The sequence below is a fragment of the Rhincodon typus genome, chromosome 1 (genome assembly GCF_021869965.1).
Source record: "Rhincodon typus isolate 14 chromosome 1, sRhiTyp1.1, whole genome shotgun sequence".
Classification (NCBI taxonomy): Eukaryota; Metazoa; Chordata; class Chondrichthyes; order Orectolobiformes; family Rhincodontidae; genus Rhincodon; species Rhincodon typus.
Window position 1 is genome coordinate 47,617,352 of NC_063332.1, and position 12,223 is coordinate 47,629,574.

General features: G+C 40.0%; 1 protein-coding gene across 1 annotated transcript in view; it reads left to right on the plus strand.

The window, feature by feature from the left end:
* The window catches only part of LOC109922005 (gamma-secretase subunit Aph-1b), a 70,579-nt gene extending 58,681 nt beyond the window's left edge, over positions 1 to 11,898 (plus strand). Inside the window, exon 7 of the mRNA XM_048599181.1 lies at positions 11,330 to 11,898. Within this exon, the coding sequence (XP_048455138.1) occupies positions 11,330 to 11,346 (17 nt within the window). The 3' untranslated portion in view covers positions 11,347 to 11,898. The remainder of the gene's footprint in view (positions 1 to 11,329) is intronic.
* The last annotated feature ends 325 nt before the right edge of the window (positions 11,899 to 12,223 follow it).

A 12,223-nucleotide genomic window follows, 5' to 3' on the forward strand; every position in this document is an offset into this window, starting at 1 on the left:
ATCTATTTTCACACTTTCCAGAATTGCTAACACCTCCTCCTTATGAACCTCAATCCTGTCTAGTCTAATAGCCTGTATCTCAGTATTCTCCTCGACAACATTGTCTTTTTCCTGTGTGAATATTGACGAAAAATAAGCATTTAGCGCCTCTCCTATCTCTTCAGACTCCGCGCACAACTTCCTACTACTGTCCTTGACTGGCCCTAGTCTTACTCTAGTCATTCTTTTATTCCTGACATATCTATAGAAAGCTTTAGGGTTTTCCTTGATCCTACCTGCTAAAGACTTCTCATGTCCCCTCCTGGCTCCTCTTAGCTCTCTCTTTAGGTCCTTCCTGGCTAACTTGTAACTCTCTAGTGCCCTAACTGAGCCGTCACGCCTCATCTCTACATAAGCCTCCTTCTTCCTCTTGACAAGAGATTCAACTTCTTTAGTAAACCACGGTTCCCTTGCTCGACCACTTCCTCCCTGCCTGACAGGTACATACTTCTCAAGGACACGCAGTAGCTGTTCCTTGAACAAGCTCCACATTTCAATTGTGCCAGCCCCTGCAGTTTCCTTCTCCATCCTGTGCATCCTAAATCTTGCCTAATTGCCTCATAATTGCCTTTCCCCCAGCTATAACTCTTGCCCTGCGGTTTATACCTATCCCTTTCCATCGCTAAAGTAAACGTAACCGAATTGTGGTCACTATCACCAAAGTGCTCACCTACCTCCAAATCTAACACCTGGCCTGGTTCATTACCCAGTACCAAATCCAATGTGGCCTCGCCTCTTGTTGGCCTATCTACATACTGTGTCAGGAAACCCTCCTGCACACATTGGACAAAAACTGACCCATCTAAAGTACTCGAACTATAGCGTTTCCAGTCAATATTTGGAAAGTTAAAGTCCCCCATAACAACTACCCTGTTACTTTCGCTCCTATCCAGAATCATCTTTGCAATCTTTTCCTCTACATCTCTGGAACTTTTCGGATGCCTATAGAAAACTCCCAACAGGGTGACCTCTCCTTTCCGGTTTCTAACGTCATGTGCAACTTTCTATCCATCACCATACCTCATGTAAGAGTATGGAATATCTTTAAATAAATAATGCTGGGCATAATTATAAATAAGATCCTCGAATGACCAAGGTCGAAGTAGGTAAACGTGAGCCTCAACAAGACAAAGATGAAATAAAGAGGAAGTATAGTGTATACAAATTCTGAGGAGGAAGAAGAATAGGTCCACTGCAAATAATAAATATGAAAACTTTCTAAAGGAATAAACAGAAAGATAGAGATATTTAGAAGTAGTGCAACTGCTGCAGTTATTTGAAATGACGAAAATGTGTTACGTGTAAAAGCAAACGGGTGACAATTAGAGAAGAAGTGAAAAGAATAAATGACAGATGTGTTTGAAAATGAAGACGAACCCAGAACTTAATATCTGGTGGAAACAATCATTCAGAATATTCACAATGAACAACATCCCATCCCTAAACAGATGTAATCTAGACAAAGCCAGTCATTACCCAGGACCAGAAATAGGCCAATCCGTCCATTGAGTCTGCATCGCCATTTAATCCAATCACGGCTGATCAAACACTTCAGTGCCTTTTACTCCCGCTATCCCCATAATCCTTTATGCCATTGATAATCAAATGTTTATCAAATTCTATTTTAAATATACTCAAAAGCTAAGCTCCCACAGCCCTCTGGTATAGAAAATTCCAAAGAATCACTGCCCTGTGTGTGGAAAAAAATCTCATTTCAGGCCTAAATGCATCCCCCTTATTTTGAAATTGTGCTCCCTGGTTCTAGACTTCCAGGGGAAACATCTTACCTGCGTCTACCCTGTGTATCCCTAGGTTTCATTGAGAACTCCACTCATTCTTTAAAACTCTGGAGAATACAGGCTCAGTTTGCCCTGTTACATAAATGAGATTGATTTATTCTGAGCCTTTATATCCTGTCTCCATGAATAGAATATTCTTATCTTGAAATGTTGAAATGTTGAAATGCTGTGGAAGAGACTTGGGTATTGGTACATTGATACCATTCTGAAACTGTCACTGAATATGAGAAAGCTATTGGTTGACTGAAAGTTGGCACTTCCAAAAGTAAAAGAAGACCATCACAAAACAACTGAAGATCCGTTAGTCTTGCTTCCATTCTAATAATCAGAAGTGATCTTGTGTGAACTAGCCTCAAGCAGTATTCTACAAGGCTTCCGGAAAGGAAGATTGTAGCTGAGCATACTTCCTTGACTTCTTTGAAGTAAAGAGAGACCAATTGGATGCAGAAGATCTCTAAGCTGAAGTACCTACATTTCCAAAAGGTGTTGGATGAAATTCCACACCAAAGGCTAATTGTAAAGCTCTTAACTGTAAGGAATCTTGGTAAATTCTAGAAATAAGTAAGAAATGAACTGCAGGGTACAAAACAAGAATTTGCATTTGTGTATGCCTTTAGCAGAATAGGTCATAGGAGCACTATGAAGAAAATTTAATACTGAGACATGCAAGGAAATATTGGGATAGATTGACCAAAGACTCAGATGAAGAGGTAGATTTTAAGGAACGTTTTGAAGGAAGAGAGGGAGGTAGAAAGGGAGGAACATTTTAGAAGCAGCTTCAGAGTTTGGTGCCTTGGCAGCTAGACCTGTTGGATGACATAAATGGGAAGGGGTTTGGGAGTAAGTGATGTCTTGATGCTTCTTTGTAAATTATTTAAATTCAAATGATCAAAGATTTCAGTGCAGATGATCTAAATTAGATGTGTTACATAAAAATATAATTAGGCAGAAAAATGGAAGATTTAATTTAGCTGCAAGTTTAAAAAAATTGTGAAGTAATAAGTACTTCACATTTGCATATGGAATTGTGGATTGGTTACAACACAGATGGTGGCCATTTGACCCATTGTGTTCATGCCCCCTCTAAGAATAACACATTAAGTCCCAATCCCTGTCCACTGGTTCTTATCCTTTATATCAAAAAGAGCTGTTTCTCTCCATCTATTCTGTCAAAATCTTTCATGACTTTTAGTGCTGCTTTCAAATCTCGCTTCAGTCTTCTCCAAGAAAAACAATCACAGTTCCATCAATCTATCCCTATAACTGAAGTCCCCGTTATTTAATAAGTTTTCTGTCTTATGTGTCCTGTATTTTTCAAAATTAAAATATCTCTAACAGTTTATTAGGTCAATACATCTGATTCAATTCTGAACTTGTTGAACATTTTAATCTTAGACTAACATCAATTGGAGCTTTGCAATGGGCTTCAGGGAAAAGACAAATGAAAGGAATTCAATTTTAGCTTGAACAAACATGCAAAGGAAAAGAAGTGACATTATGTACAAACAAAATAGATAAAGAACCTTTATTATGGTGCTCAGAGTATGAGAAAGCAATTATATTGTAATTTTATTAGGACATGGTTATAAACTTGGCAGGCATGAGAAATTGATCAATTTATAGAATCATAGAATACTGTACAGAAGAGGCCCTTTAGCCCATTGAGTATGTACTGACAAAACTACTCTAAATCTACTCAAGAGCCAGTTACCAGCACTTGGCCCATAGCCTTGAATGTTATGACATTTCAAGTGCTTATCTAAGTACATTTTAAAGGTTGTGAGATTTTCCACCTCAACTACCCTCCCAGGCAGTGCACTCTAGATTTCCACCACTCTCTAGGTGAAAAGCATTTCCTCAAATCCCCTCTAAACCTGCTGCCTTTCACCTTAAAATCATGCCCCTTTATTATTGACTCTGAGAGTATCAGTAGAGACAGGATCTGGGGAAAAAAATAAGAAGGAGTAGCAATTTCAGCAAAGGTGGGAATATGTGGTTTATAGAGTACTCGTGTATACAAAAAAGGAATCAGTAAACTAGTTGGATTGCAGTACTGATACTCCATAAGACTAGAAGTAGGCCATTCGGCCCATCGATCCTGCTCTACCTTTCAGTGAGATCATGGCTGGTCTGATAATCCTCAACACCACTTTCCTACCTTCTCCAATAACCCTTGATTCTCCTAATAATTGGAAATCTGTCTATCTCAGCCTCGAATATACTAAACAACCCAGCCTCAACAGCACTCTGTGGCAAAGAATTCCACAGATTTATGACCAGCTGAGAGAGAAAAATTATTTGTCTCTGTCTTAACCCCGTATTTTGAGATTATGTCCTCTAGCTGTAGACTCTCTTAACGGGGGAAACAACCTTTTCTGCACTAATCCAGTCAAGTCACCTAAGAACCTCAACTCCAATGACTACAAGTCCAACCTACTCAGTAAGAACTGAAAGAACTGTAGATGCTGTAAATCGGGAACAAAAACAAAGTTACTGGAAAAGCTCAGCAGCTCTGGTAGCATCTGTGAAGGAAAATACAATTAACGTTTCAGGTCCGGTGACCCTTCCTCAGACCCGAAACGTTAACTCTTTTTTTCCTTCACAGGTGCTGCCAGACCTGCTAAGCTTTTCCAGCAACTTTGTTTTTGTTCCAACCTACTCAGCTTCTCTGAGAAATTCTTCCATGCCTGGGATCAATCTAGTGAACATTCTTTGGACTGCCTGCATTGCCAGTATATCTTTCCTCAGGTAAGGGTATCAAAACTGTTCACAGTATTCCTGGTGTGGGCTGATTTAGTGCCTTGTATAGTTTTAACACGATATCCCTGTTTTTATACTCCATTCCCTTGGAAATAGAAGTGAACATTTCATGTGCCTTCCAAATTACCTGCTGAACTTCTACACAAGCTTTTGACGATTCATGTACAAGGACCCCCAAATTCGTCCAAGCTGCAGCAATACTCAGCTCTTCTATTCCTCCTGCCAAAGTACATAATCTCACACTTCCCACATTACATTTCACTTGCCAAATTTTTGCCCACTGACTTCACTTGTTGTACCTCTCTGTAGATTCTTTGTGTCATCATGCCTTCCTGACTATTTTTATATCATCCACAAACAAGTCATTAATATGTATTATAAATAATTGTGGCCCCAGCACTGATCCCTGTGGCACTCCACTAGTTACAGGTTGCCATCCTGAAAATGCCACTTTTATCCCATCTTTGTTTTTTGTTATTTAGACAAGCTTTGATCCATGTTAATTACAGAATCTCAAAATTGTTACAGCGCAGAAGGAGGGCGTTCAACCCATCTTGCCTGTACCAATTTTATTATCTTGTTTCTAATTTCCTGCCTTTCCCCATGGTGCATATCATTTCTTTCCAAATGATCACCCAATACCTTTTCTCTTTTTAAGAGCAGGAACAGCTTCCCCCTACGTACTGTATCCAGCAACGTACTAAAACACTACCTGCAACACCATGGGCTCTTATTAAGTAACCTTATGTATGGTACCTTATTGAACACTTTGGAAATACAGAAGGTTATCTACTGGTTCCCCATTATCTGTCCTGCTTATTACCTTCTCAAACAACTGTAATAAATTTGTCTGTCATAGTTTCCCAATTCTGTTGTTATGTTGACTGTCCTTGATTTTTGTTACATATTTATAAATGCTCTGCTGTTACAGCAAGTGGGAATAGTTTAGTTCGGGAAACCTGGTCAGCGTGGACGAGTTGGACCGAGGGGTCTGTTTCTGTGCTATATGACTGTACATATTGTACCAAATTGAAAGAAAAAGACATACAGTCCTTAACTTCCTCGGTTAACCTTGGATACTTTAGCCCTTTCCTAGGGTCCTCCTTCCCACGGTATGTCTTTGCTGTCTATGAGAAGGAAATTTAAAAAAATGAAAGTTGTTGATAGTCTGAGGACATGAGTCAACACAACAAATTATTCTAGCGAAGCTTACTTATCGATTCATTGATTTGATAGTGGAGTGAGTAAATGTTGGACAGAAATTGAATTCTTAAAATCCATGTATGGTATATTCCTTAAGTAATTTATTAGTACTTCTACAAGTCAAGAATGTGACCAGGTCTAAATTTAAATAGTGAAATGCATTAGTTAATGAGATGCATGTTGATGAGTATTAAGTATTGACTATGTGATGAGGGTTATGGTATAAATAGGAAGTGAAAGTTGTGATAACTGGGCACTAGATTTAAATAGGGCAGGTTTTAGAAAGGCGAGTAGTGAGATGGCTGAGGTGAGCTGTCACATTGTGGATCACATTTCTTAAAAGTAGGAGCTTGCATTGATACAGAGTAACGATATGTAATTAACTATGCAATTAGTAATATTCAAGAAGGTCCCATGTTTATGATTGAACTGGATAGGTTGCAAACTTGAAAACAGGGCAAAATAGAGACTCGGGGAGAGTTTAGAGTGACCTCAAAAATCAAGGTATTGTACATCTGTGTCAGTAAAAAGAATTGTTAAATGTGAAAAAGGGTCCTTGAGAAGAAAGGATAAATAAAACTTATTAGGTTGCTTAACAAATACTTCTGTGAAGTACTTCAAGGATATTATGGAGGAGGTAAATCCTGAATTGGCTAAGAACAAGATGAGAGGTTTTATAATGCATAAAAGGAACTTAAATTAGTTGAGCTAAGAAAACATACTGGCATCTGATGGAACTCGTAAAATGATACAAATGAAATGCGGGAAATTAAATCTCTATGAATCGTATCGTTCAGCATGAATATGTGCCAGAGGATTGGAGAGTGATCACTGTAATCCCCGTTTACAAATGGAGGGCAACTAACCGAGGTAATGAGAGGCCTGATAGTCTGACGCCTGAGATCTTTAAACATGAAGCTGCTAAATACCTGAGGAGAAAGTAATTCAAAGCAGCCAGTATGAAATTCAGAAATTAAGATCATGCCTGGTCAAGTTATTGAGGTGGTAGGTATGCTGGATGAGGAACTGCAATGGATGTAGTGTACAAAGACTTATGAAAGATTTGAACAAGCTACCACTTAGGACATTATTAAAGAGGTTTATTACATATGGAATTAGGCTGAAAGATTGTATTAAAGATTGATTGGAAAGGATGAAACAGCAAATATGAGTTAGGGACAACATCTTGGTGTTTTTGGAATTTATTTTATTCATTATTAAGAACATAAGGACCAGGAGCAGGAGTAGACCATCTGGCCCTTCAAGCCTGCTCTGCTGATCTTTTCATGACCTCCGTTCCACTTAGCAACACTCTCACCATAACCCTTAATTCCTTTACTATTCAAAAATTATCTACCTTAGCTGTAAAAACATTCAATGAGGAAGCCTCAACGACTTCACTGGGCAGGGAATTCCAGATTCACAAGCCTTTGGGTGAAGAAGTTCCTCCTCAATTCAGTCCCAAATCTGGTCTCCCTAATTTTGAGGCTATACCCTCTCGTTCTAGTTTCGCCCGCCAGTGGAAACAACCTCCCTGCTTCTATCTTACCTATTCCCTTCATAATTTTATATGTTTCTATAAGATCTCCCCTCATTCTTCTAAATTCCAATGAATATAATCCAATCTATTCAGCCTCCTCTTACTGAAATGCAGATATCTCTGGAACACCTAGCATTTATTGTAATTTCTAATTGCCCTTGAGAAGATGGTGGTGAGCCACCTTCCACTTAAGTGGCTTGCCAGGGCACTTCAGAGGGCACCTAAGAGTCAGCCACACGCAGGTCGAGAGGTTAAAAGTAAAAGCAAATTACTGCAGATGCTGGAAATCTGAAATAAATGCAAGAAAAGTTGGAGCAGCTCAGTAAGTCAGGCAGTATCTGTAGAGAAAAATGAAGTTAAGATTTCAGATCAATGACCTTTCATCAGAAGTTTAAAGATGGTAGCTTTGTTTGGGTCTGGGCACCGCACTTTAGGGAAGATGTGAAGGCATTAGAGACACTGCAGAAAAGATTAAGAATGATTCCAGGGAAAAGGACCCTTAGTTACATAGATATATTTAAGAAGTTAGGACTGTTTTCATTGGAGAAGCATGAGCAGAGTTTTGGTAGAGGTATTCAAATCATCAATGTATCTGGACAGAGAAGTTAGAGAAAACCTGTTCCAGCTTGGGGAAAAATCAAGAACAAGAGGGCATGGATTTTAGGTTACTTGGCAAAAGAAGTGACGTGATAAACCTTTAACACAGCCAGTGGTTAAGATCCTCAATGTGCTGCCTGAGATGTGGTGGGGACATGTTTAATCGAGGCATTCAAGACGCAATTGGATCATTATCTGAAAGAGACAAATGTACGTGGTTACGGTGAGAAGGCAGAGGGATGCTACAAGGTGTTTTTCTCATCTGGAAAGCTGAGACACAGCAGTCTGAATGGCCTGTTCCTGTGCTATAACAATTCTGTGATTTTCTTCCATAAAGGACATTGATTTGTCTGATAATCTGATAGTTCCATGTTCACCATCACTAATACTAACTTTTTTGAAAATTCCAGGTTTATTTAACAATTTGGTTTCAAATTCCCCAATTTGATTTGAATGTGCATCTCCAGATATTTAGTCTAGACATCGAGATTACTGGTCCAGTAACACAACGACCGTGCTTCTGTACTCATTGTGGTGTATATTGCGTCGGCACTGGTGTTCCACTCGCTTTGCTTTGGAAATTCTTCTGTTCATTGTTTACATCTGTGATTTGGATCTGGATTAGTTAGTGCTCACTTTTGCAGACAATATTAAAGTAGGAGGCATAGTAGATTATTATGCGGCTGGAAAGCAAGTTGCAAGGAGAGTGATGAGGTGGATAAAGTTAAGCATCAGTAAGTGAGAGGGGGGAAGCCTGGCTAATATGGAACAACAGTGTTGTCCTCTCTCCTCTGATCTATTCAAATGAAAATGATAAATGAATTATATGAAGTCCATTCTTCCGTTCCTTCCTGGCTACCTTCTAGCCCTCTAGAGGCCCGGCCGATCCTTGCCTCCTCAACCTTAAGTAAGCTTCCTTCTTCCTCTTGACTAGATGTTCCACATGTCTTGACATCCAAGGTTTCTTCACTTTACCATCCCTTCCTTGCCTCAGTGGGACAAACCTATCCAGAATGCGTAACAAGTGCTCCCCAAACAACTTCCACATTTCTGTCGTGCATTTCCTTGAGAATATTTGCCGATGACGCCAAGGTTGGCGGAGTTGTGGAGGGCTGTTGTAGGTTGCAGCGGGATATTGACAGAGCTGGGCAAAGAAGTGGCAGGTGGAATTCAACGCGGAAATGTGTGAAGTGATTCATTTTGGAAAGTCAAATTGGAATGCAAAATATAGGGTTAATGGCAGGATTCTTGGCAGTGTGGTGGAACAGAGGGATCTTGGGGTCCACGTCCATAGATCCCTCAAAGTTGGCACCCAAGTTGATTAGGTTGTTAAGAAGGCATAAGGTGTGTTGGCTTTCATTGGCAGAAACTCAACTGGACTCACCACATTAACTGAGTGGCTACAAGAGCAGGCCAGAAGCTGGGAATACTGCGGTGAGTAACTCACCTCCTGACTCCTCAAAGCCTGTCCACCATCTACAAGGCACAAGTCAGGAGTGTGATGGAATACTCCTCACTTGCCTGGATGAGTGCCGCCCCAACAATACTCCAGAAGCTTGACACTATCCAGGACAAAGCAGCCTGCTTGATTGGCGCTACATCCACAAGCATTCACTCCCTCCACCACCGATGCTCAGTAGCAGCAGTGTGTACTATCTACAAGATGCACTGCAGAACTTCACCAAAGATCCTCAGACAGCACCTTCCACACCCACGACAACTGCCATCTAGAAGGACAAGGGTGGCAGATATATGGGAGCACCACCACCTCCAAAGTTCCCCTCCAAGCCACTCACCATCCTGTCTTGGAAATATATCATCGTTCCTTCATGGTCGCTGGGTCAAGATCTTGGAATTCTCTCCCTAACAGCATTGTGGGTCAACCCACAGCAGGAGGACCTCAGCAGTTCAAGAAGGTAGCTCACCACCACCTTCTCAAGGGCACCTAGGGATAGGCAAGAAATGTTGGCCAGCCAGCGACACCCACGTCCCAGCACAAAAAAAGGAGAATTGAGTTTAAGAGCTGCCAAGTTATGCTACAATTCTGTAAAACCCTGGTTAGACCACACTTGGAATATTGTGTTCAGTTCTGGTTGCCTCATTATAGGAAGGATGTAGAAGCTTTAGAGAGGGTGCAGAGGAGATTTACCAGGATGCTGCCTGGACTGGAGGGCAGGTCTTATGAGGAAAGGTTGAGGGAGCTAGGGCTGTTCTCATTGGAGTGAAGAAGGATGAGAGGTGTACAAGATGAGAGGCATAGATAGAGTGGATAGTCAGAGACTTTGTCCCAGGGCAGAAATGACTATTATGAGGGGGCATAATTTTAAGGTGATTGGAGGAAGGTATAGGGGAGATGTCAGAGGTAGGTTCTTTACACAGAGTGTGGTGGGTGCGTGGAATGCGCTGCCGGCAGTGGTAGTGGAGTCAGATATTTTAGAGACACTTAAGTGACTCGTGGATAGGCACATGGGTGATAGTAATATGCAGGGTAGTTTGATCTTAGAGTAGGATAATAGATGGCACAACATCGTGGGCCGAAGGGCTGTACTGTTCTATGTTCAATGCTCTATGAAGAAATCAGCCAACAGAATCTTAACATTACGTTAACAATAAAATACATTATATTACAACATGCAGTGCTCAAATAGAATTGATCCATTTTTTGTATGGAGTCTTTCTGCATTATGTTGAGTTTTTCTGACGGCCCCACTTTCACCAGATCCTCTCGACTCTAATGATATCCTGTCCTTGGAAGGTAAGATATGTATTTAAATGCAATATTTTGTTTGAGTCAGGCAGTTCTGAAAGCGTCCAGTTGATAAGCTTGATTTGCTAATGCCTGAAAAGAAAGTAATGTAGTAAGAAAGGCCTGTTTTCCACATTTGAATATAAGGTTTGAATAGAAGCTAGGTGAAGAGTTTAGATGAAAATCCAGAAGCTTTCCTCACAATATTGAAGAAAAGTGAGAGTGTACAATCTTTTCATAACACTTTACAAATTCTGAGGACATTATGTGGTCGATATATTACTTTTGAAAGGTAGCCAGTTTGGTTTGTAGGCAGAAACTGTTACGAGTTAAACTTCACTGGTTGAAATGATCAGATGATACATCTTAGTGATATCAACTAAATGTAGACCGAGGGCACAGGAAAATAACACTGTTCTTCAAATACCTTCCATGTCATTTACATCCACCTACGGACAGGCACTTGATTTTTTAAAAACATTGCATCTGAAAATGATACTTTGAAGAATATTCGGTGGAATACACTGCTCACATGGAGGTAGAGCCAACAACCTTCTAACTCTGAAGACTATGCTGCCACTGAAGCAAGCTGAAATTTTTGTTGCTAAGAATATGGTAACATTCTTTTTCTCTCCTTTGCTTCAGGTAAGAAAAACAAATAATATTGCAACACAGGCTGGCTCCTGATAGAAACACATACCACTGTTCCGGGATGAGATCTTGCCAGAAACTGCAGTGCTGGAATACTAACAGCAGCCTTGAAAACAGTTGAAGCAATACCACAGCAAATTTTATTTACAGGGAACAATTCTAAACAAGACAGGAACCCATTGTTCTTCTATTCAACACTTGTGGGACTGCCTATACACTTCTGTGTGTGGGTAGTTGGAAGAAAACTTTTTTTACTGAACAGAAAAGTTTGCAATTACAAAGCATTGATTGGGGATGGGAAATTTTCAGTTTTGCAGTAACTGATAGGCTTTTGCTTTTTACAAATTAAAAATGTAATTCTTATACAACCTGGAAATGGTACTCTGAAAATTGTTTATGCATTGCTCAGTATCCCAGGGTAAATGTATAAGGTGTATTGTGGATCTGGAACAATTCATATACCAGGGTTTTATTACGGTTTCCTTTGAAGTCATTTATTTTGACATTATCATGAGTCATGTTTATCAATGCATTAAATAATAAAGTCTGATTATGAAATACTACTCCTTGAGTGGACCTCAGCTGGATTATTATCGGTGTTCATTTGCTACCTGAAGCTGTTGGAAACCTCTGAGGGTGGCTTGGTTAATTGGACCAAGATGAAACTGGAGGCAAGTAAGAGTATAAAAATTAGTTTAACATAGAGGTGTGAAGACAAAGAATAGAAACCTTGTAATTTGTTGAGTGTAAAGTCGGGTACCAATACAGACATTTGGCTACGTGGGGCAGGGGGAAACATTAAGCTTTGTTTTTAGCCCAACGCTGTTGGAACCCAAGTAGTTTAGATTTTGTGATTGGGCTGTATGCTGACATTATTATCAAACTTTA